Raw genomic sequence first — 26,183 nt, 5'->3', positions numbered from 1 at the left:
GATAGCACACATCTGGGACACCAGTACTCTGAGAGCTGAGGCAGGAGAATAACAAATTTATGGCTTTGCTGGGCTAGGGAGCATGACCCCATCTCAAAATAAGTAATTCCATAGAGATGTAGGGTCCATAAAGCTAAAGGGAGGAACAGAGTTTAGTATGTGTGCATGCACATGAGTATGTGTGTGTGTGTGTGTGTGTGTTGTTGTTGTTGTTGTTGTTCTTTCAGAGACAAGATCTCTATTATGAAGCTCTGGCAGCCCTGGAACTTACTATGTAGACCATACTGGCCTCAAATTTACAGAGATCCCCCTATCCCTAACCTCCTGAATGTTGAGATTGAAGGTGTGCATTACCACGTCTGCTTTAGCAACAGAGCTGTAAAACAACAAATCTAGTCTAACGATAGTTTATTAATACTTGATTTCAGAAATGGTCTACAAAGCTAGACAACGGTGTAAGAGACACGGCCAACAGGCCAGGAATGCAGAGAGATGGCACTTAAAGCAAAAGGAATGCAGAGTGAGTGGATAAGCTTCGTTCCTTCTAAAGAATCCAAACAATTATGAAATCTGGACTCGACTTCAAAGCACATTCTATATTAGCAGAGAAACACAGAGTGACCCAGTTTATGAAAAAGCTGAGGTGTGGATCGTTCTGTGGGCGACTCGCTGACCATACACCCCACACAAGAGCCACCAACTCAGACCAAGTGCAGATGCCTGCGAAGCACTCTAGCTCTCAGGCCTGGCCTCTCCTTAGCACATTCTCTGGTGATGACAGACTATATGCTCACTAGTATAACCTCAGTTAACCTGGACATGCCAACCACCAGCCGCCAAACCTCGCTCCCCAGGGCTCCATACCCCTCACTGTTTAGTGGACTCCCGCTTTTTCTTCCCCTATGTATAGAATCCAAAAAGACATATCTCATCTTTGCTGTAGGTTCACAGAACCAGGCTCCCAGAGCCCTTGGAATGTTAAGGAGGTGAAGTACCCCAGGAGTGGCATGGTCACCGGCAAGGACAAGAGACTGGAGGGATGGAACTTTCAGCTCTATCTAGAGAAACTGACCCCCCACTGCACTGAGGAACAGAGGTGAAGTTGAAGACCTAGAAAAACATCATCACACCACTGCTTGTTATCTAGTTGTGTAAAACGATGACTTTTCAAGCTGGCTGAGACTCAGGGAGGATGATGCACACAGAGCTTCTGGCCTCCCTTACTGTTTCATTTGTAGCAAACCAACCAACACCAGGAAAGGAATAGCAGCCAGATGTGGTACTTCATGCAATGCTGAGGAGTTCAAGGTCAGTGTAGACTACACAGTAAGATGCACTCTACACCTGAGCCCCCCCCCCCCACACACACACAGATACACACCAAAGGAAATGATTAGACAATGGGTTAAATTCTCCTAACAGATAGATGGTGAGCTTCCTTCTTCTAAAAATACTGCAGCAGGGTCTGGAGAGATGGCTCCGTGGCTGAGAGCACTCATTGCTCTTGCAGAAGACCAGGGTTCAGTTTCTAGCAGCCACACGGCAGCTCACAACCATTCAGAGTAACTCCAGTTCCAGGGATCCCATGCTCGCCCAGTCTCCTTGGGCACCAGGCTTGGATATGGCACTCATACATGTGTGCAGGAAAACACCCATTAAATAAATAAATAAATAAATACATTTAAGAAATTAAAATGGGGACTGGAGAGGTGGCTCACTGGTTAATAGCACTGGCTGCTCTTCCAGAGGACCCAGGTTCAATTCCCAGCAGCCACATGGTAACTCACAACTGTCTAATTCCAGTTCCAGGGCATCTGATGCCCTCTTCTAGTTTCTGTAGACACTAAATACACATGTTAAATAGACATAGATGAACGTACTCATACACATAAAAAATAAAAATCTAAAAGAAAATTTTTTTTTAAAGAATGGTGTATTGGTGGTCCACAACTGTAATTCAGCATTTGAGAGGTGGAAGCAGGAAGTCAGCCTTGGCTACATAGAGAACCCCAAACCAGCCTGGGCTACATGATCAAAACAAACACCAAAAACTCCAAATGAACTGAGCATTAACAGTCGCTGTGCCAATAAAGACAAGGAAAGAGTTGGTAAGTTGGCCTTCTGGTGCATTCTGCATGGTTTGATGGAAATTCCCTCTCTGCTGTGATACAAAGGAGGTGGACAGAAAATAAAATCCAAAGCTATGCTAATTGTACACAGAGCAAAACAGCATATGGCCCTGAAGTCAGGCAAACATCTAAAGGCTGAAGGCTGGCAAGTGTTACAGGAGGAGTTAATAAACGGGAGAAAGATTAGTAGGATAAAGAGATCCAGGAAAAACCAAGTCACCAGTGCCAGAGTGTTCTCAGAATAAAATGCACACATGATTCAAGTGATTAGACATCATTTTCCCACTTCATGACACCCAAACTTTCTGCATAAAATTGAAACTTAAGAAATGTTATTTTTGGTTTATTATGCATGAACTTCCCTGAAATCCTCATTTCAATCAACACTGAATAGACATTCAACCAACCTCACAAAGGGACATCTACATTGCAGCTAAGGCTGACAAGCCAAGCAAAGGATATGACCATTCTGGATACTTCTCAAGTATCCTGACCCAGGAGCCTCCTGGAGGAGGGAGGGATGTGGGGTTACCAAAGTACAGGGGGCGCGCAGCCTGGGCTGGGTACACACCTCTCTGCCACGTTATGGTTTCTGGATCAATATCCAGCCTTGCAAATCTGTTTATCTCGTCATCTGTCAGCGTGGTGGGGTCGGTCTTCTCAATGCCTAGCCTCTGAAAAGAAAGGAAATGAAAACATAAAATAAGACAAGAGCCAGCCCTCAGGAGGCAGAGGAAGACAAGATCTCTGAGTTTGAGGCAGTCTGGTCTACACAGTGTATTTCAAGACGGCCAGGGCTATACAGCCTGTCTCAACCAAACCAAATCAAACCAAAACCAAACCCAAAACCAAAACTAAAACAAGAGTATTCATCCATCCACCCATTCCTCTGTTTCCTGATTATAGATGTGTCAGCTACCAGTTGCTTCAAGCCCCTGCTGCTTCAACTTCCCCACTAAGATGGACTGTTCTTTGAACTGTAAATTAATATAATCCCCCACCACACCCCCAAAAAGTCAAAACAGAGAAGCATACTTTTTTTTAATTGACCTTATATTGAGATAGGGAAATAAGGACTATGATTGAATCAAGCCTGTGGAATGGAATGGAACCCTTGGAATGGCAGTGTCTTAAATCTAGAAGGGAAAACTGTGACCTGAGCCCCTGGCTAAGCCTGGAGGTTGTTTCCTGTCCCACTCGGTATGTCTGCTCTGTAACTGAGCTCCAGAGACTTCCCTCAACCCAGCCAAAAACAGCCCCAACCAAGAATCACCACAATGCATTTCTGGATTCACTAAATATATTGAAATGGAAAAGAATATGCACAGCTTTAAAAACCAGACTGAGAAACCCAAGAAACCCAACTGAAGTCAAATTTTAGGAAAGGCAAAATTGAGCAGCAATCAATGAAAAAAAAAATCAATTTAAACTCTTTTACACGCTTTTCTATGGCTCAATACTTTCCCTGGCTTCTTACTGTTCTAAAAAGACATAAAAAAGGGTCTTTTAAATTTTATTTAGTGCCTGTAAGGGTCACTTCTCGAAATGGAAAATGCTTATCAAACAGTCCCCTCCTCATCTTCAGCAGACAGGAGTCAAGAGCCCCAGCAAGACCCTTTCTTTCCTTCCTTCCTTCCTTCCTTCCTTCCTTCCTTCCTTCCTTCCTTCCTTCCTTCCTTCCTCTCCTTTGAGACAGGGTTTCTCTGTGTAGTCCTGGCTGTCCTGGAACTCACTCTGTAGACCAGGCTGGCCTCCAACTCAGAAATCCCCCTGCCTCTGCCTTCGGAGAGTTGGGATGAAAGGTGTGCGCCACCACTGCATGAGACCATGAGCCTAGAATTCCACACTCTTCAAAGAAACCCACAAACGGCTCAGTTGCCCTGCTAACTACCTGCTGTCGGAGGTGAGGGTCAATCTCAACTGTCAATGTGATGAGGTCTAGAACCACCTTGAAGATAGGTCCCTGGGCATGCCCTCGGGGACTTCATCATGATTACATTCCCTGGGCATGCCCACGGGGAACTCATCATGGTTACATTCCCTGGGCATGCCCACGGGGAACTCATCATGGCTACGTTTATCAAGGTGAGAAGACCACACATCCACTGGAGGTGATATGCTTTGAGTTGTGACTCTGCATTGTACAAAATGAGAAAGTGAGCTGAGCAAACACATTCTCTCTCTGCGTCTCCACTGAGGATACACGTGACCCGCTGCCTTATGCTCCTGCTGGGACTCCTCCACCACGATGGGCTGTGATTACCTACAGTGAGCCAAAATCGAGCCTTCTCTCTTCAATTGCTTTTGTCTGTTTGTTTTTTTTTTAATCATAGCAACAGGAAGAAAGAGTAACTAGGCAGTCGCCCACTTCTGAGCCCGTGGGGCAGACGATGAAAACTCTCTGTCCTGGGCATGATGGCACACACCTTCAGTTCCAGGACAATGAGGCAGGTGGCTCTCTGTGACGTTGAGGTCAGCCTGGTCTTCATGAGAGTTGCAGAACAGCCAGGGCTATACAGTGAGACTCCATCTCAAACACACAGACACCTACACCACTACCACCACCACCACCACCACCACCACCACCACTAAGGAAGCAGTAAGTACGCAGGAGAGTGCCTGGGAGAGAGGCATAGGAACCTGGGCCCTAATTTAATCCCTGTAAGGGGAACTGCAGCACCCAGAAACATCTCTTGACCTAATTTCCTTGAGTGAACTGCCCCCTCTCCCTACTGACAAGAGGCCCCTTTAGTACCAGGTCACCTGCTCCTCCCATGGTACCCAGCACACCTCAGACTATAGCTCTGTCATGATGGGGTCACACTCGAAGCACAGGCTTCGGGGGAGGCGTGAAAGGACAAGCTAAGGAATATCAAGCTGCTCGGAAGCTAGCTAGTGTGTTCTCAGCGGGCAACAAAAACCACCAACAAAAACCCAGATGCAAAAATTATCAACAGAGTTGTAAGTAGAGCAACATGTGAACAACACATTTGGGTAAAGGAACCTCCATGGCTACTCTTGCAGCATCAAAATACAGAGTTTCTCAGGGCAGGATAGAAGGCCTGGGGGTTAAAAACTCTTGCTGTTCTTGCGGAGGATCCAGGTTCAGGTTCAGGTTCCAGCACCCATATGGCAGCTCACAAATATCTGTATCTCCAGTTCCAGGGGACCAGATGCTCTTTTCTGGCCTCCAAGGGCACAAGGCGGTGTAAAACACACACACACACACACACATTAAATAAATTATCAAAACAAAACTCCCACAGAGCTTCAGGGTTTGGGGATGCAGCTCAGTAGGAGCTTAGTAAGCACGAGGGCCTGGGTGCACTCCTGAATACCACAGGAAAAGATAAGTTGCAAAGAATTAAAAATAACTGAACAGAACTGTTGATAAGCAGCACACACCATTTCAGCGAGTGCTTATTATGTGCATATATAAGCACATATAAACGATTTCCTTACTTCAACAGAATTACACAGGAATATCCCCCTGCTATTCCTTTATAGTTACAGCGTCCCTTGATCCACGACTCTTGGCACAGACTAGTCTGATGTCCTGTCTCCCTGAAGATACCACAGAAATGGAAGCACAGCCTGTGACCTTTTTTTTTTTGGACACTGGCTTCTTTGATTAGACATAATGCCTCTGAGAGTCAACCAAGTTGCTGTGCCTTTCAGCCGCTCATTTCTTTTAATTGCACAGATGCACGGCAATTTGTTTAACCATTCATCCATTGAAGAACACTGAAGACTTCTCTCACTTTGGGGAGATTATTAATAGAGTCATTAAAACATGTATGCACAGGTTTTTGTGTGAATGCCAATTTTCATTTTTTATGTAAAAAAAAATCGAAGACAGGAATTATTAGGGTATGTGGTGAAAACATGTGCTTGCTGACTATAGAGGTCTGGGTAGATTATTCAGAATGTAAATCTACTTGCTTCAAAAGTCCAATGACCTGAGATCAATTCCTCAAACCTAGGTAAAGCCAGTTGTGGGGTACACATCCATAAACCCGGCACTCCTATGCAAGATGGAAAGAGACCAGAGAATGATATTCTACATAGCAGCAGAAACCAGAGAGACCCTGCCACCACAAATTGGAAATTAAGGACTGACTCCCAAAAGCTGTCCTCTAATCTCTACATAGTACTGCGACCCACACGTGCCTACAGTTAATACACATAAATATTTTTTACATGGATATAAATATAGAAATTCAAATAAAACACAGAAGTTACTAATACTCTGAGAGTCCTTTATCTATGTAGGGCAAGCATTATTAAGCTCGTCTCATAGAAGACTGAACCAAGAGGTGGCCCACAAAGAACATGTCCTCAAGATCCCAGGGCTGGGGAGGCCAGGGACCCTAGAAGCTGCACATCTCCACCATGCCGCCCTCAATCTTCACATTAAAAAGCTGCGCCCTCGCTCTTCTTAGCTGAGGACTAATTTTCAGCTCTATCTACTATTTGATCAATCACTATAATTTATAAAGACATGAGGGAAACCCCTGCCTTCAATCCTTGTTATCTTTAATTAAATTTCTTATGGTATCATCTATCTAGTAGGCAAAAGCTTACCCGTAGCCTGCGGATTTGGATGTCAGAGAACTTTCTTACTCCGTTCACTGAAGGTACCAGACGATTAAAGAGAGCCTTAAAGAAAGAGAAGAAAAGAGCTGTAGATGAGGTCCTACTGTCATGGCACTTGCATCAGCACCCAAGAGACCAATACTAATTCAGGCACCCGCCCCTGCCCCCCCCCCGCCCCCCGCCACGCCCTCTGCATTCTACCTTGTCTGTCTGGGTCAGCTCATGAAATATCCGAGCATCAATGGCAGCAGCCACGAGGTTGTTAGCAGCGGTGATGGCGTGGATGTCACCAGTGAGGTGGAGGTTAAACTACAAAAGAGCAGAAGCCATAGCAGTCTCTAGCAGCTCTGCCTTTTCCAACCTGCAGCCTCCCACAACCAACACAGTCTCCACACTAACACCAGTGGGTGCTGGCTGAAGTACTGCTCTTGGACAGGCTCACGAGTGGGCTTCTATATGCCAAGCAAATGCTTGACGCTCTCAGGAGGCTGAAGGAGGACTGCTACCAGTTCAAGGCCAGACTGATCTACACAGTGAATACTGAAGAAGAAATAATGCCCAGCTATCTGACCCTTGAAACAACCCCCAGCGAAGGAATTAGCAGTTTTCCATATAAGTGTGCAGAGAGCAGAGCACCCCCCCCCCCCTCACTCCCAACCTTCTGCCAAGGTCAGAGGCTGCACAGGAGCACAGACAGTTGTTCCCCTCTGGGTCCCCACACTGCTCCTGAATCCCCAAGCCCCTGATGCTTCTGGAGACCATGTGGCAGCATGTGTTTGCTTGTTCAAAATGACTATCCCCACTGAAAGGTTGTGCCTGAGTCCAAGCTGTTGTCTCAAGTCTACACTCAAGTCTACAAATAAAGTTTTTTTTTAATATATTGCTCCTGCCAAGAAACAAGTGGAGTGCCCACTAATCATTCTCTCTCACTCTCTTTTTTTAAATCTCATCTCTGGATAGGAAAATCTATCACACAGGGTAGGGTTCAGTCAAACCCTGAGCTGTTTTACCTCTTCCATAGGAATGACCTGGGAATAGCCGCCTCCTGCAGCGCCACCTAGGGGACAGAGCAACAGCTGGAACTCAGGTTAACTTGCTTCTCTGTGAATTGGAACCCAAAGACCAACAAACCCATTTTCATCTCTACTAAGCAAATTGTTTGTTTACTCTCTCCGTCACTTGGACAGATGTGAGCAGGTGTTTTCTAATTTCCTTTACCGCACTGAAACACTTGATCACGTTCACGCTGAATAGGCTCTCAATTGAAATCGGAGTGCAAATGACAGAAACATGCACACACACATACATACCTACTCATTATCTTTAGAAGCAGGTTCCCCGTGATTCCTAACATGTTAGAAACCCAGATGACAGCTACATAAAGGCAAGCCCGTGTAACTTCCTACTCGAGAAGCTACTCTAGCTTCCAGAAAAGGAATCTCGAAGGTACACACCGAACAGAGACACCAGCTCTTCTAGAACATAAGATAGCTATCAGAAAACAGCTGAGCCTCGAGGGTGCTGTAGCCCATGTGGTCAACAAGAGGCCGGTCAAGATGTCCAGGATGCTGTAAGGATGCCGTAAATATCAGCCCGAAAGAACAGGTTTCATTTTTGTGAGGAAGACAACGCAAGGAGGAAAATTCAATATGAGGAAAGAGAACACTGGGTTCTCGAGTTGGAATAAGGGACAAGGCTTCCAGAGTCAAAAGGGGGGTTATTACAACAAGCTCCAAGGCGGGGCACAGCGGCACATACACACCATTCCAGCACTCGGGAGGTAGGAAGACAGCAAACAGGTCAACCTGGGCTACACAGTGTGTTCCAGGGCAGCCTGAAATACCTGGGAAGACCTTGTCTCAAAGACAAAAGAAAACTAACAGACAGAGCAAGTCAGAGCTGGCAGGAGCGAAGAGGTGTGCCTGCTGAGAACATTAACTACTGGAACAAGCGGCAGATGATCCCTTGTCAGCCAGCAAAAGGAAAAGCCGCCTCTAAGAACATAGTATAATTAATAAAACCAGTTTCAATTAAAAGAGTATGTTTTGAAAGTAGAAGCAACGCTGTCTAGGAAAACAGAGAGGAGCAATGGGAGGGGGAGGAGGAAAGAGGAGGGAGGGCATGGGGTGGTCTGGGGTGCACAACGCACAAGTGTGCAAGGAGCCATTATGTGGCACAGCACCATGTACACTGAAGATGCGCAGTGGAAGCTAAGACAACAGCAGAAGCATGTCTGCGTGTGTGTGTGTGTAGCTCAGGGGCTGTGTATGCCCAGCACGTGTGATGGCCTTAATTTAATCTCAACCAATGCGTGCAAAATAAATACACAATGCCAATAAATAACATGAAGGAACCAAAAAGAGCAGCACAGTGGCCGAAGCGGCGAGGTTAAACACGGCGATCCAGTGTCCTCGCCTACTCAAGTGTGGTGTGCAGAGGACGAAATGGGCGTGAGGCAGGAGCCACCGTGGCTCGCCACTTTCCCAGTGCTGGGACCCTTTCATACAGTCCTCCTTGTTGCGGTGACCCACAGTCATAAAATTCTTTTAGCTGCACAATTTTGCTACTTATGAATCATAATGTAAATATCTGATATGTGACCCTAAGGGGGTCGGGACCCATGGGTTGAGACCACTGCACTAGTGGCTCGTGAGAGTTAATGGGGTAAAGACACACACTGCCACGCCTGACAGCCAAGTCTCTAGGATCCATATGATGGAAAGAGAGAATAAACTTAGGAGGTGGTGCTCTGACCTCCACACATAGGCTGTGGCGTGAACTAAGTCACTCACTCACTCACTCACTCACTCACCCACAGCCAACTAACCAACTAACTAACTAACTGACTAACTAACTGTGTGATGGAGCCTTAACCAAATCACCAGTAAAGTCCCACTGTTGCTATCATAAACGGTGATGACATCTCATGGGAGGAGAGAATGACGAAAACACAAAGTGCTTAGCACGGTACCTAGCAGAAAGCATTCACTAAATGAGACAGGGAGACATCGGTGTGGCTGGACCATTTCAGTGTAAGCCTGGACCAGCAGCTAGGATTTCCTTTGCTGTTACTAAGACAGACAGTGGAGTGGATACTGGGGTCAAATAAAAGCCCTTTGAACTCCATTTTACACATCCTGAGATTCTCTGCATATGTCAAAATGATAGACCTGGGGTAACAACGAAAGCCTTTCTCAAATGCACCACAGTACAAATGTCTGAAACAAAATGAAGCAAACATTTCAGCTATCTAAGCCAGCCAAGGCCTCCTGGGTAAAGATTCAGTCTGGGAAGACTAAAGGAAAGGCAGGGGAAGGCAGGCGCCTCTGCCCACAGCACCTTTTATCCCAAAGGTGGGGCCCTGCGAAGGCTGTCGCACACACGCAAAAACGTTCTGTCGCAAGTGGGCGCCGAGGGCCTGCACCAGCCCGATCGTGGTGGTACTCTTCCCTTCTCCCAGCGGTGTTGGAGTAATTCTTCAAAGAAGAGAGAAAGAAACAATAAAATTAATGTCACCCAAGTCACTGCACAGTCTAATAATAATCTAAATAGTAAGAACAAGGGGCTGGCAAGATGGCTCAGTGGTCAAGGGCACTTGCTGTTCTTCGAGAGGACTGAGTTCTCGTCCCAGCACCCATGTGCCTAACAAGCCATCTAAGCTCACGATCATAGCCCCAGGTACAGCCTTCCCCTGAGTTTCATCCAGAATTCATAGAGAGGTGGCATCTCTACCAGCTCTACAAAACTGTCCCCCCACCTCCACACTTGCACCCCTGCATGCAGACATCATTTACATATACAATAGTAAATAATAATAAATACAACTGTAAAGAAGGTTAGCTCTACTCACAAGACATATAACTGACCCTTGACCCTGATGTCCCATGATTTTAAGGTTTTTTTCCAAAAAAATTGACATTTTTTTTTCCTACATGTCCACAACATGCAGTGCCTGAGGAGGCCAGAAGAGGGCATCAGACCCCTCAGGGCTGCAGTTACAGACAGCTGTGGGTGCTGGGATTCAAACCCTGGTCCTCCAGGAAAAGCAGCCTAGGCTCTTAATCATCAAGCCATCTCTCCAGCCCCGTCCCCCACTTTAAAAAAAGATGTATTTATTTGTTTTTATTTTATGTATATGAGTGTTTTACCTGCATGCATGTATGTGTACCACATGCATGCCTGATGCCCTAAGAAGCCACATGAGGCCACCAGATCCCCTGGAACCAATCACCTCTTTAGGAGTCTGTGGGCACCCACACTTATACATGCTCTCCTGAACATAATTTAAAACAAAAATAAAACCTTAAAACAACAAACAAAGAGACCAAGCTGACGGCTCTCCCACACATGCGCAAATGCCTCACTGGTGACAATGGATGGCTGAATGTGAAGCCCACTGGCCACAGAATGCACATACCCAGTCACCACGACATATTTCCCATCTGGCTGAAGCTTCAGGCGATCTAATGCTGACAGCAAGACTTTAGCCTTCGTTTCTCCGTACAATTCCACTTCTTCTGTGAGCAGCCCGATTTCTCGGGCCAGGTTCCCGATGAGCTTTGGTTTGCAAGATCGTGATATAGCAATGTCACTTTAAAAACACAAGGATGGGTGTCACTCTTTAGTCACCATATTTAATTAACCCCACACTAGTAACAGGCTCTTCCCCCCAATCAACGACGCACACGTGGACCCATGGTACCCAGCAGTTAACCCTGACCAGCCACAACCTTCTAACCAACAACACTTCACGCCTACCTTGGGACAGGTGTCTTGAGGTTCAGCTTGTTATACTGAATTGTCCACTTCCCTGGCTTAAATTTCTGTAGGAAGCGCTGTGCGCTCTCTACTGTGCTCTGGGCAAAGGGAGAGGGACAGAGAGAGAAGCAGTGAATAGTTTAACTCCACACAGCAGGTCTGAGCCCCAGGTCACCACAGTTCAGACCAACGAAATCCATCCACAACCCCAACACCCCACCCCCACCCTCCGTGTAAACACCTCAGCTAGAAGGGAGAAAGGCACCGAGCTCCGAGGTCTTTGTCTCACCCACACCAGCAGGTGTACAGCCAGCCAGCGTGTTTGTACTTCAGTTCTAGACCCCAAAGGACTTAAGGGCGCCACCTCCTCTATCAATGTGAGGGATGCCATTGTTTGTTCTCTCCCCCATCTTTCCTCCAACAGACTCTTATCCCAGCCTAATTTCTGAGTGGGTCTTAGTGGTGTCTTTGGGTAGGAAAGTCTCTAGAATAATCCAGAACTTTCTGGGCCATACCTGCATCAGCATTGCCACGGTCATGGGCCCCACGCCACCAGGGACAGGCGTGATGAAGCTCGCCCTCTCCTTGGCCTCATCGTAGGCCACATCACCCACGACTTTCCTTCCATTTGGTTTTGTATCATCTGGATCAGGAAAGGGAGAGAAATCAGAGTCTCAGAGGCACAGTGACGTAATCATAGAGTCTCAGAGGCACAGTGACGTAGTGACTGATTATAAGCTTGGCTCCCCGTCTGCAGAGGGTATTAGTCCCATGAGGCTTGAGTGTCTATTTAATTAAAGCTACTGGACATGCCCGGGGTGCAGTTCTGTGGTAGAGCACTGGTCCAGCACGAGACGGGCCCTGGATTCTATTCCAATCCCCAGTGCTAGATAGCTGGCAGGTGGTCCCCATCTTCTAGGGAGAAAATTACATTATCTGAAAAACCTCAGGAGATGTCTAAGTGGCAAGAACAGAAAATTAAAATAATTTAAGAATAAATAAATACTTTTTAAAAGGGGGGCTTTTCAGATTCCAGAGAATCCTTTTATAGTCCCTCTAGTGATAAATAATAAAATATGCTTCTTATTCTTAAAATGTACGACCTTTTCAAATGTTAATTTGCCAAGGCCTACAAAGGAATTTTTTTTTTTTTAGGTACACAAAGCTCCAACTATGTCACAGCTGCCAGATACGTTTCTACAGCAACTGTCAGCAGTTACAGAGCTCCAGGCAGGAGCCGGAGGAACAATTCAACATCCCATTCCAAATACTGAGCAGTTTCTTAAATGCTTGCTCAAGGCAAAGAATATAATTACACTTCCCTTAAAAGGACCAGAAGCACAAATCTCTCCAGTGAAGAACAGTTATTCAAGGGAACAAACTCAGAGATGCACCGCCGCTCACACAGAGAACATCCTACACCCTGCTCTGGTGCACTTCCGGGAGACGCTGAGGGACAGGCCTAGACCTCGAAGCATTAAAGTTCCCGGGGAGGATCTGGTAGAATCTTAGGCATACTTCCAGTTCTCTTCAGGCATGTTGCTATGCTGGGAGAGGAAGGTTTTTGATGTAGCCAAAAAAATAAAAAAATAAAACAACCCCAAAACAAGAAGCTTCCGTCTCTAGGATGAGCCTGTTCACTATCACTGTCCTTCACAGTTCGAGGTTTGGCACTGACTTGTGGTCCAAAAATGCAAAGGCCTAACTGCTCACAATAATTTAGGTATTGAAAGGCTAAAGCAGCACACCATGGCAAGAAAGATTCTAGTCCTTCCCAAAGCCTTTTAGGGATGCAGGAGGAGGGATAAAGGATGGTTTAGAGCCCCACGTTAGGAGCTGGATGCACCTGTAAGTCCAACATTCCCAGGCTGAGGGGTTGACAAGAAAAATCACCAGAAAACTAGTGGGCCAGCTAATCTGGGGGAATATAGGATGGTGGAAAGGAAACTATCTCACCAAGGCAGAGGGAGGCAAGAACCGATTCCAAAAAGTTATCCTGACTTCTGCACATGCCCAGTACACATACACACTGACCAAACACTATGAGGGTTGACTTAATTCCCTGCTGAAGAGGGGACAAGAACCTCCCCACTACTGTGTGGTCGGGAGGACAGTGGCCACGTAACAGCATGGTTATTCCTTCCTAGCTCCACACTTTCCCTGTCAATGGAAATTTCCAAACATAAAACTCAAGTTTGGCTTGAGACTGGCTCTGAAATTCAGTTTGGAGGCTGCTACCTATAGAGGCAGTACAGAAACTCTTAGGTTGTGAGTGGAGGTGGTGAGGTGAGGAATCTGCCCTGTTAAATAAAGCACTGGCACTTCTCCAAGTATCTTTACTAGCCAACCCGGAAAGCCAGTCACCAGCTCCAGCCACTCGTGTTTGCCCAGAATGTTCAAAGTCCTGAGTTTGACTCCCCAACAATACAAATCAAAATGTAAAAACTGGGAAAATGTATGCATTAATCCATTCTTAATCTGTAAGGTGATTCATCGTGTGAGCCACACAAGGATAAAAGGAACAATTCTTATCTATTTATCTATATCTATTATTTCTTGTCTTTTCAAGACAGGGTTTCTCTGTGTAGCCCTGGCTGTCTTGGAGACCAGGCTGGCCTTCAACTCACAGAGATCCTTCTGCCTCTGCCTCTTGAGTGCTGGGACTAAAGGCGTGCAGCACTACCACCAGGCTCAATTTTTAATAAGATAAACTCAGAGACTCAGAGTCTTGTGTTTGCTAAACTCTTCTCTACCACTGATACTCAATTCCCAAACAATTTAAAAAATATGAACCAAGAAGTGACCTAAGGGGTGGACTAGATTGCTTCATCAAATGAAGATATATCAGTCTGTGGATCTTGAGACACACCTCTGGCCTGTAACGATGATACCACCATTCCCAGGGAACTACACATTTCAGTCTTACTTCTATTTATGTGACCATATGCATAGGGCCAGTGGAGACATTGATGACCACCTATACTGCTTTAATATCTACATAAGAAATCGATGTTAATGCCAAAGTCCTAGGCATATCTACAGAATTCTAGATTCTGACCCAGTTTGTTTTTTTTTTTTAATCTCAAGTACATAAGTAAACAAATAAATAAATCTCTCCCTTTGCCTGAAGTAATAAGGATGGAATCCAGGGTGTAGCATAGCTTAGCAACTCTTCCACTGAGCTGCACCCCTAGACCACATTTTTCTCTTGTATCTGTCTCTCTTTTTAAAATGCCCATAGTAGTAGTTTATGATCCAGAGATGTGGGGATGTAAGCAGACTGAGTTTAGATGTCACATTGCAAGTATTCACAGTGGGAAGAGGCAGGAGAGCAACTTCTTCCGCACCCAGTAGATAATTACACCAGCAAATGAGTGATCAATTATGAGCTACTGTCTTAAAAGCGAGGCCGAGTGGGAGGGAGGTTAGAAACGGTGAGAACTTGACAGTGACGAATGCTCCTGGCAGCTCAGTGTCTGCATTTTAAACTTCAGATGGGAAGGGAGAAAAAAAAAATAATGATCCTTGCTGTAACTGCTTCAACAACTCCACAGATCTGAGTGCTAGCGTCAGGAGGCAGGATGCTAGACCAGGCAGCGCAGAGACCACTGAGGAAGGAGCTCCCCAGAGCAGAACTCAGAGCCAGAAGAGCACAAGACACACCCCAAATGCCGAGTTCTGTGGGATTGGAGTGAGGGGGAAGACAAAGATCACCTCTGGATGAAAGGAAAATCAGATATGATTTAGGAAGAACTGACATGGAGGAGGGGAACTGAAGAAGCCATCTGAAGTGCAAATACAGAGAGTGGCGATTCCTGCTGTGGTTCAAGGGGGGAGCACTCGTGTACCATGCACAAGGCCCTGGGTCTGATTCCCACAACTACAAAATGAATGAATGAACGGAGTCCACAACTAGGCCATATTCAGGCACAGAGCCCAAGGCCTGCTATACTGCTCAGTGATTAAGTAGTCACTGTTCCCACATGCAATAAAAAAGCACACACACACACACACACACACACACACACACACACACACATATATATATATATGCATGTGGATATCCTGTACTAACTGTTCTTGGACATTTCTTTTGAGAGAACAACCTGTCACATAGATAGAAGATGCAAGGGAGATGGCTCAGTGGGTAAAAGCACTTGTCACCAATTTAATGACCTAAGTTCACATCTGATAAGAGAAGATTACCAAGCAACTAACAGGCAAAATAGAGTAGTGACAAGTCAGAATGTATACAGGTGACAAAAGAGTGGCTCCTGTCCCAAGCAGGAAGAAGTGGGACAGAGAAGGATGGCACAAGACTTCTTCAAGCCACTCTGGATGGCAAACAATTTAAAATTCATTAACCGTCCAGGTGTGGTGGTGCACACCTTTAATCTTAGCACCCTGGAGGCGGAGGCAGAGGCAGGCAGATCTCAGGGAAGTCAGGGCCAACCTGGTCTATATAATGAGTTCCAAGCCAGCAAGAACTATAGCAAGAACCCATGACTCAAAGACAAAGAAACAACCTCACTAATGTCTTAGGAGCTCTCCCTTTAATATTTTTGGACCATAGTTGACCTTGAGTAACTGAAACCAGGGAAAGCAAGATCACAGACAAGGAAATCCTACTGTAGTTTATCATAAAATCTCTCCAGTGCCTTCCTTAGAATACAGGGCAACGGGTATACAAAGGCAGAACAGAAGCCAGGAGAGGTCCTGTGCACTTGTAGTCCTGCATTCAGGAAGCTGGTACAGGACAGTTATGGCTACCGGAAGAGATAACAAGCAAGCAAACAAACAAATAAGCTATGATACAGCTATCCCCTCTCCCACTCTCTCTGTACTAAGTCAACTGAGGATTAGCAGAGCAGAGGGGAGCCACACCTCTGACCCCAGGCAGGACAGCACACAGACAACCTCCTCACTGAAACCGGGTACTTGACATAAAATGTGCTGTGGTTGGTTCTCTGTCCGGCACCACTCACCTGGAACATAATTGATCCCACAGTCTATGACCACAGCCCCAGGCTTGATCCACTCCCCCTTCACCATCTCAGGCTGGCCTGTGGCAACCACCAGAATGTCTCCTTTATTTACCTAAGGAGGGGAGGGATCTAGACTTCAGAAATTAAATAATCAAAACACACAAATACACACACACACACACACACACACACACACACACACACACACACAAAGGAAAATCATGAGCTGTGATATTAACATCTTTAGTTATCAGTAACACTTTCAGGGATACTGGGTAAGGCCTCAAATGCAAACCAGAGTTTCTGCTGGCCCAATCCCATGCCATACTCAATCCTACACATGCCAGAAGCCCCTTTCTCTAGGTATTTTCCCTAACAGGAAAGGCAATGAGAACCAGTGAGGGTGGAGAGAGCACAGATTTGGAGCCAGACTTAGGACAACATTCCTGGTGATGGAACCCTCGTTTATGGAAGGCACTTGTTCCCACCATCAACCCAGGACAGTTTGAGAATATTATTGAGAATATTAAAGAGGGGGTACCAGGCCTCCATCTTGTTCTCTGCCTACAGGACACAGCCATGTGACATTTTGGACTCAGGAATCCAACTTAAGGATCAAGAATAAGCTGCTGAAGCTAAGAATGTAGCTCAGTGGTAAAATTCTGCCTACTCTAAGGAGTTCAACCCCAGCCTAACAATAAAAAACAAAGGACAGCGAGAGATGCCCACTGTTCAACCTCATCTGGAGTACCTCCATTCGAGGCCAACAACCTGCCTGGGAGATCTGTACATGGCATAATTCCACTGCTAAACCCTGTCTGTCATGGGGCATGCTGGTGTAGAAAGTACATGGTCAGAATGACAGAAAGATATGGATAAATGTTAGCAAGTTTGTGATTTGAATTTGTTCCTTCCTCTTGGACAATGAGACATGAAGCACAGCACAGTTACTGGGGTTAGAGAGCTAATGTCCCCACATGTGCACACAGGCTGGATGTCTACGCTACCTTGGATTGCCTACCTCCTTGTCCAGATTGGCAGTCTTGGAGTGGCAGGTGGTCACCGTGGCATTGTTCCACAGAAGGAGATCATGCATCGGTGCACCAACTATCTTACTTCGACCAACCACCACTGCGTGCCTTCCGGCAATCTGCACCCCTGCAAGAGAAGCCAGCACACATTATAGATGGAGAAGCAGCTGCCCTCGTTCACACACCACCCGGAAGGAAAACAGCAAAAGTGCATAGAAGCAGATCGTCTGCATCAGACAGAAATCTTCCTAAGAACGCTCTTGTGCCAAGCACAGCCTCAGCTCCAGCTTCAGCCTGGGACCTGCCCACTGTCCTGCCTGCAGTAGGGTTTGGGGTTCCGCTTAGGCCAAGATCTGTTCATTGAGTCATGAGGGAGTGGGAAGAAATCCTACACTCAAAAAAGAAACCTCAACACACAGCTAACAGCCATATGGAAGTAGCTATCAGATTAAACTACGCGGGCAAAACAGTCATGAAAACTACGGCATCTGGAACAGGGTCAGGGCAGAGGAGAGAATCATATTAGTATCAGCAAGACTCCCCAGATACAGGGAGTTTATTCATACAGTTTCTCATCCAAAGTTCTGCCTGGCTTAGGGCCTGAACCACAGGGTTATCTCCTGGGGAGTGATAACAGGAACTGCAAGTGGCTGGAAAGCCTTTCGCTGACTCAGCACCTGCACTCCTGGCACTTTGCCAACATCCCCCACCCCCCCACCCCCAACCCCAGGGCTGGAGACCAAACTCAAGGCCTCACTCACACACACTAGGCCTGGGCTCTTCCATGGAACTGCCTCAGGCTTGTGCTTCTTTTGAGACACTAGCTGGCCTGGATTGCACAGGCAGGCCTTGTGGTGCTTTTTGGAATGGAAACCTGAATCCCACAGAAGTGACAAGTCTCTCCCTCGCCCTCTGGCCTGTGAGATGCAGCTATGACCGTCTGTCTAACATGAGAAGAGAACAGGGAGAAAGCTGCACGGGAGGGGCCTGAAATGCGCCGCCCAGACAGAAGGGAGCAGAGTGCTCCGAAATACTCTGCCTGGCCACTCTACCCTGGCAAGGCTGAAAAGCTATGAACCCTTGCTTGGGATTTAAACCACACTTAAAAAGAATCAATTTCATCAGAAGACCAGCACTTAGAGAACGCTAACACCATGACTACACTAGAATTGAAGTCCTCGTAGTTTGAACCAATTGACAAGTCCATTGCTGGGTTGAATGCATGGGTCAACTACAGAACGACTGACTAGCATGCTGGAGCCCCTGGCTTTCATTCTCAGCTCTGCAAATCACCCAATCAATTGACCAATGACAACTTTACTAATTAAGACTCAGCAAAGATTTGAAGCTACCTTAAGGTAACAGTAGCTTGTGGGACACCGGGAAGTCCCGGGTGTAATAGCTCATGGGACTCTTTCCTATAAAGCTGTAATAAATATTGGCTAAACACACTGAAGAATATAAATTGTAGTTCTGAACTATCACAGCTGGGTCAAGGCTTCTGGCTTGGCCTTTGCTGGCCAACCACAGACAACTTTCATTACTAACTCTGGCCAAACGCCTCCCTTGAAACTTCTGACCTACTTCTTTCTAACAGGACTCATTTCTGTGCAAAAAATAAACTCTGCTAAAAGTATTCATAAGGAAACTAAAATACAAAGGTACTAGCTATGTACTGAAGTAATGGGGGGGTGAATGTTCACGAGATCCGCTCCAGCCATCTGTCTAGTGTTGGAACCACAGTTGACTTGGGGCTGGTTCCAGGGACAGGAACCCACAACTTTACTCACTTTGTACTGTCAGAATTCTCATTGGCATTTAGGAGTCCCACCCCCAAAATAAGTTGCTTTGAATATACACAACCCTGGGTTCAAATCTTGGTTCTGCTATCTCTTAGGAAAAAACTCTCTCTGGTCTGTTTGTTTGCTTCTTTTTGCTTTCAGCGCAGGGGGCTGAATCCTTGGTTGTGAGGCAAGTTAGTTCTCTTGAAGCCAACAGGAAGGCAAAGCTTCCTAAGAGCTTTCTAGATACATGGCAATGCAGAGGAAGTGGGTCGTAGTGGTCCTGATTCACAAAGAACCTCAAGAAAATGCTGCACTGTCGCTCCAGCCCCGCGGAGTGCACATGCTGTAGTTAAGTTTAACTAACAGCTAAGGAAATCGGCGCAGAGCCAGCGTGCTTGTGAAAACACCTGCAGTCCCAGGGTTTGGCAGGCAGAGGCGAGTCCTCACGATTTTCCTGCTGGTGTCCCTCACTCTTACCTGCCTCTTTGATGAGTTCCAAGCATCCCTTGGGTGTGCATGGGATGAAGCAGTCATTTAGATCACCTCTGGCGAGCTTCCCAGCACTGACGCTCGTCAACCTAAAACAGTCAAATGAGGAGGAAGGAGTGGAGCCTCTCTCTGCCCTCTAGAAACAAACACGCTATGCTTCCAGAATAGAATCGTGCTCTAAATAAAGCCAACGCGGAGCACTCACCCATCCACATCCTTCTCGGGTGCGATGGCATTGATGACTGCCTCGGTGTTAATGGAATTCTCTGAGTCTAAAGGCAGCTGCACTATGAATCCGTGCACAGAGGCATCCTCATTCAGGGAGATGACGTATTTTAACACCTAAAAGTAGTGCCACAGTTGATTTGTACTAATTAATCCCAGACACTGAAAGGGGGAAGGGAAGGCTGTAAAGAAATATTTTCTGTCTGCAAAGTGTATCTCAGCCCCTGAAGTCCCACCAAAGCAAGCAGACAGGGAGACACCTCACCACGTGTATCCACACGCTCACCTCGGACTCTGTGGATGTTCTTGGTAATTTAATGTGAGTGGCTTTGATCCCAATCTGCAGAAATAAACACAAGAAACAGGGAAATGGTATGAGAACCTGAGACCTGGGCCTGTGTGATGGTTTGTATGTGCTCGGCCCAAGGAGTGGCACTATTTGAAGGTGTGGCCTTGTTGGAGTGGGTGTGTCACTGTGGGTGTGGGCTTTAAGACCCTCATCCTAGCTGCCTGGAAGTCAGTATTCTGCTAGCAGCTTTCAGATGAAGATGTAGAACTCTCAGCTCCTCCTGTACCATGACTATTGGGATGCTGCCATGCTCCCTCCTCGATGTTAATGGACTGAACTTCTGAACCTATAAGCCGGCCCCAGTTAAATGTTGTTCTTATAAGAGTTGTCTTGGTCATGGTGTCTGTTCACAGCAGTAAAACCTTAACTAAGACAGCCTGCCTCTCTGAAGGACTGTAACTGAAGCAATGGAGTATCGGGTGTCATTTTGCCCTGTGTGGAGAAGAATCAGCCCCTTTGTCACCATCACATTCAGCACCATTCCACAGCCTCTCACCTGGCTCTCAGGGAAGAAAAGCATCAATGAGAAGCACACAGGGAGAAGTCAGCCGGCTAGGTCACCTGACTCCGCCTTGCCCAATAGTTAAATTAGTTTTGTGGGGAGGGCCACACAGGGCAAAGGGGTGACCAACAGGACCTGGGGAGGTAGTGAGGAAGGATGCCAGCATCCCTGTTCTTGGCTTTACCTCTTCAGCAGCCTTCAGCTTCACATTTATATAAAGATTGGAATCATCTCTGTCGCCAACCTGGAATAATAAATACATGCAAATCAGCCACTTAGGGAAAGGCAAAGTGCACAGGAAAACTTCTGCAATTTTAGTTTGGATAAAAGGAACGTTTGAGCCGAGAACTTCTATGGAAGACAAAGGAGGGTGGGGAAGGGCATGCAGATGTTATTGCCCTGTGCCTGCACTGTAGACAAGGTGAGAGAATGCTACAGGTCTCCAGAAATGTGGGAGGAGTAATAGATGAGTAATTGGAACTGAGAAATTATCATCAGTCAAAAAGACACTAGAGAGGCAGAAGTTCCCAAAGGCACCGACCATCCAGGGACAATGGAAAAATGCTCACCATCAGCCAGACTGTAGTGAAACCAGTAAGACGGGGATACTGGGCTAGCTTATACAGAACAGACACCACAGGAGGAGCAAACCAGCGCCCACCTGACGGGTGTCAGTGTGGGAGCCTTTGTACCCTTTGAACCCTGACCCCATTACACTGTACACATTCTTCCTCATGATCATACTTGTGATTCTTTATTGCATTAAGTTATCTGTAAAAACGTATTTCACAAGTACCTCCCCATGTTTAGGTCAAGATCTCTCTGCAGTGTTTTGCTTCTCTCCGTTCTGTAGCCGGCAAAGCATCCTATCCTCAGGCTGGGACCCAGGAGGAACTCGAATCTTGGAGATTAAGCTTTGCTTTTCAGTCCTGCCTCCTGCATGCTGAGCCTGCAGTACGTCCCCAGCTCTAAGGGAGCTGGTTATGTAACCAATGATAGACTAGATGCAAGAATGTTTAAAGAACATTAGATTCTTGACTGGCAGTCAAGTGGGTGGGTGGTAGACTGGTTCCCCAGAACACATCTTAATCCCAATGATTTATCAAGAATGTTACTTAAGCATTTCATCCAGAGTGGTAATCCCTTCCTGCAAAGGGGTGGGGCCCAACAAGACAAAACTAAGCCCGATGTGTAATCCTAGCACTTAGAAGGCTGAGGCAGGAGGGAGACTGATATGAGTTTGAGATCAACCTGGGTCTCATGTAGCCCAAAATGGGCTAGAATCTTTTATGACCCTCCTGCCGCTGCCTCCCACATGCTGGGATTATAAACCCTGGTTCAGGGCCTTTGCAAACACTTTTTATAACAGCCAGACAGAGTGTATGTTAAAGTTTGATTATTCTTTTCTCTTCCACACAGGGTCTCGAGATACGGTCCTGGCTGGCCAAGAACTTGCTATGTAGACTAGGTAGGCCTTGAACTCACAAACATCTGCCTGCCACTGCTTCTTGAGCACTTGGATCACAAGCATGCATCATTACACCATTGGGCACGCAGTTGTAATCCCTGCATTTTTGAGGTGGGCACAGATTTCAAGGCAGTCTTGGCTGCCCAGCAGGTTCAATGCCAGCATCTGCTCCATGAGACTTTGTCTCAAAAAAGCCACCAGTCAACCAACCAACAACAAAACCCAAAACACCCACTAGCCATCAGCTTCTTCCTCAGAAATATGGCAGGTGCCACAGGAGGACTGGGGGCCCAGGCTCAGGAAGGCTCAGCTATCCATCTTAGGGGCCATGGTGAGGTCCCATGGTTCATGGAGCTAAAACAGGACAATGAGAGGATCCCCATTTCCAAGCTGGGCCATCTGGTCAAGAATACAAAGATCAAGGGCCTTGGTGAGATCTACCTGTTCTCCCTGCCTATCGAGGACTCTGTGACCACTGACATTCTCTTAAGAGCATCTCTAAAGGATGCTGTTCTAAAGATCGTGCAGATGTGGGCTGCTACGGTCAAGTTGGACTTGATGTTAGGTCCTGCGAGGAGGTAACCATATTGGCCAAGCTTTTCATGGTCGTTCTGCAGAGAGGTTACTGTAGGAATAAAGATCGGCAAGCCCCATTCCCATGAAAGGTGACAGCCATAGTGGTTCTGTGTCCCCTGAGGCATTAGCATGATCTCTGTTCCTGTGCCCAGGAAGCTTTGATAGCCAGTATTGATGACTGATACACACCAGCCAGGGGCTATTCTGCCACTCTGGACAACTTCGCCAAGGCCAGCTCTAAAACCATGTCCAAGACTTACAGCTACTCCCAACTTCTGGAGAGACTGTGGAGACTGTGGCCACCTTGTGAAAACTCACACCAGAGCTCCTTTAGAGGATCCAGACTTCTGCTATGGCTACCACACATATTTTTTATAGCAGAAATCAAAGTAAGTTTGAGAAGAAAAGAAATAGAATGGAAGGGGGGGAGGGAGAAAATCTAACAAGTATATACTTGGACCAGATCATGCATGTTCTGCAGTTTGGTTTTCCAGTCTGGACTTAATTCACAGCTGTGCACCTCTGCCCTGGCAGCACCACCCTGGCTGCACTGACATCCTTTAAGAGCATACTGATGTAATGAGTTTGAGATCCTGCAGACTGCCGACCTGGCTAAATAGAACATTCTGAATGAAAAGAGACTGTTGCCAGTTAAGAGCCAAAGTGACCTCTGGCTATCTTTCCGGGCTCCACTTGCTATCCACCTTCTATCTGACTTCCTCACAACCTTTAGATAAAACTCTAGAAATAAGCTTGACAAGGTTAGCCTCCATTAACCCTAGAACTGAGGACAAAGATAGTATCTAAGTGTGTTTCCTTGCTTTGGTGTAGCCCACAAACGTGATGGCCCTAGCTATGTACTTTGCAAACATGTGGTCTGATAACTTTCTTTTGGGTGACTATAAAAGTTCATGTAACCTTTCCATGGTTCCTTTTCAGATCCTTTGAATCCACATTTTCTGACCTATCATGGCTATTTGTAATTGGATCAGAATAAACTATTATTCCCTTAAGAAGAGTTGATTTATATGGTGACAAAAAAAGAAACAAGCAGGTTTTGTACCCAGGGCTTGGTTGGGGTGCCAAACTCATCCCTCCTGAGTGGCTTTGGGCAAGCCCTAAGATGTCTTTACTGTTGGGACAGCTTTTATCTTAAAGGGGTAATTTAACAATTAGCACAATCACAAATATATACAGAACCTTTGAACCAGCATAAACACTTATCTACCGTCATCCCTCAGTAAAGAGGGAGTGTAGTTAGGATGAGATTTGTATTTTAACAAGAGCTTCCTGCTGAAGAGAGAGTTCAGGGGCTAAGAGCACTGACTGCTCTTTCAAAGAATCTGGGCTGGATTTCCAGTACCCGTATGGTGGCTCACAGCCATCTGTTCCAGGGAATTCAATGGTCTCTTCTGGCCTATGTGGGTACCAGATATGCAGTAGTGCAGACACACATGCAGGTTTATTTATATACTTAAAAAGAATGGAAGTTTTTAGACTAGAACAGAAAACCAGTGAGCAGTCACAGGGTGACCCAGGGTGGGAGGAAAAGAGGTATAAAGCAGGGAATAGATTCAAGATCCAAGACACAGATTCCATAGGTCAACAGCCCCATGAAAAGGAGACAGACAGATACAGACAGACACAGACAGACACAGACAGACAGACAGACAGACACACACACACACACACACAGGAACAGACTGGCCTTGAATTCCTAGTTCTCTCACCTCCACTGAGCCAGTGCTGGGATTACAAGCATGTATCACACAGGCTTTGAAGAGAGATAACCTTAGACCCTCTCTCTGGCATGGGTGTGGAAGATAACAAAACTTCAAAGCAAAAAAGACAGGAGGTCTGAGGAAAAGACAGGATGGTAACATTTTATTGCTAAAGAGCAAGAGTGGAGGTCTACACCATTGTCTCATTGCTTAGACACAGGCAGCAGAAACTACTTAGACTATAGTAGATACTTGCAAAATCAATAAAGTTGAAGTCAATTTTAACAAGTATTGCTAAGAAAAAGTTTGGTTAAAAGAACTTAAGCTGGATATCGTGGCAGGCGGCTGTTACTCCAGCACTAGGGAAGTAGAAAGAGAAGGATCTGAGGTTCAGAGCCATCCTTGGCTACAATAATGGGTTAAGACCCAATCCAGATATGTAAGAACCTTTTGTACACTGAAGGAGGGGGAATAGGAAGGAAGGAAAAAAGGAAGAACCCACAATTCAAAGAGCTGGGTTTCTTTCATTTCATAAAGCAGAGGTGCTTGGGGGTTGGTTTGTTTGTTTCATTTTGTTTTTTTGTTTGTTTGTTTGTTTGTTTTTTTCTAAGTCAGAAAAGGCTGAAGAAAGCAAGAAGAAAACTCAGCTACCATTTCAAAGTTACTTCCTCTGGAAGGAGGCAGGGAGGGTCAAAAAAGATCAGATAAGGCAAAGTCAGGTCACAACTGATACATCTGGGGAAACTGGCCTGCCAGGACAATTCGGCTGCTTTTCCTCAGGTCAGATAAATAACTCAGTGCCATCGAACATTAGTGCGACTGACTCCATTTTGACGTCTCAGTGAACTGCTGGACCAAGCGACATAGCTTAGTCCACTGAGTTACAGATGTGAGTCTCATTCTCATCCTCTCTCTCTCTCTCTCTCTCTCTCTCTCTCTCTCTCTCTCCCCCCCCCCCCTCTTTTTCTCCTTTGCAATGTTGAGGATAAACCCAGAGCCTGGTGCATAGTGGGCAAGTGTTCTGTCACTGAGCTACACCTCCAGCCCAGAGTCACAATTCATGCCTAAGGCATGCAGTTCTTCCCACAAAAACAGTAAGAATGAGTTAAGAAGTAACCAGTCCCCAAATGTACCAGGTAGACACCCACCACACAAATCTTTGGTTCTTAGTTATTGGAGGTTTAAAAAATAAAAATAAAAAGCTACCACACACAGAGCACACCAGGCACAGCCATAACCTTCTGTATTTCTGCTCTGCTAAGGCGATGTGGATAAACAGCCGAGTGGGTCAGGGGAGGCGGTATTTAACTACCACTTGTTCTGAGTTTTTGATACATAAGGGACAGAGGTTTACAAAGGATTAAGTGGCATATGTGGCCAGACAGAACGTGGGACAAGGAAGATGGTGACTCTGAAGCAAGTTTCAAATGCAAGCTATTTCTGCCACCCAATCAATCCTTCAGGCACCCATCTGGACATCTGCCTCAGCAACTATTTGCCTCCCTATTGGATGAATCTTTCGATCAGAGAGAAAACTGCACAGAAGGTAACCAGAGTTTGTCAATATTCC

The 26,183-nt window shown here is 46.2% G+C and overlaps 1 protein-coding gene across 1 annotated transcript in view; it reads right to left on the bottom strand.

Annotated features, from left to right (window-relative positions):
• The window catches only part of Mthfd1 (methylenetetrahydrofolate dehydrogenase, cyclohydrolase and formyltetrahydrofolate synthetase 1), a 64,478-nt gene that overhangs the window by 19,627 nt on the left and 18,668 nt on the right, over window positions 1-26,183 (bottom strand). The window contains exons 3-16 of the mRNA XM_021178764.3: window positions 21,033-21,092; window positions 20,284-20,337; window positions 19,978-20,114; window positions 19,761-19,861; window positions 17,490-17,626; window positions 16,469-16,580; window positions 11,999-12,126; window positions 11,484-11,581; window positions 11,143-11,316; window positions 10,065-10,201; window positions 7,736-7,782; window positions 6,927-7,034; window positions 6,714-6,788; window positions 2,701-2,803 (exon numbers count right to left, since the gene is read on the bottom strand). Of these exons, the coding sequence (XP_021034423.1) occupies window positions 2,701-2,803; window positions 6,714-6,788; window positions 6,927-7,034; window positions 7,736-7,782; window positions 10,065-10,201; window positions 11,143-11,316; window positions 11,484-11,581; window positions 11,999-12,126; window positions 16,469-16,580; window positions 17,490-17,626; window positions 19,761-19,861; window positions 19,978-20,114; window positions 20,284-20,337; window positions 21,033-21,092 (1,471 nt within the window). The remainder of the gene's footprint in view (window positions 1-2,700; window positions 2,804-6,713; window positions 6,789-6,926; window positions 7,035-7,735; window positions 7,783-10,064; window positions 10,202-11,142; window positions 11,317-11,483; window positions 11,582-11,998; window positions 12,127-16,468; window positions 16,581-17,489; window positions 17,627-19,760; window positions 19,862-19,977; window positions 20,115-20,283; window positions 20,338-21,032; window positions 21,093-26,183) is intronic.

This window comes from Mus caroli, unplaced genomic scaffold (genome assembly GCF_978045245.1).
Source record: "Mus caroli unplaced genomic scaffold, Mus_caroli_1 scaffold_14, whole genome shotgun sequence".
NCBI classification, from domain to species: domain Eukaryota; kingdom Metazoa; phylum Chordata; class Mammalia; order Rodentia; family Muridae; genus Mus; species Mus caroli.
The sequence above is the reverse complement of the archived record's forward strand: the minus strand, read 5'-3'. Positions and strand labels throughout refer to the sequence as shown.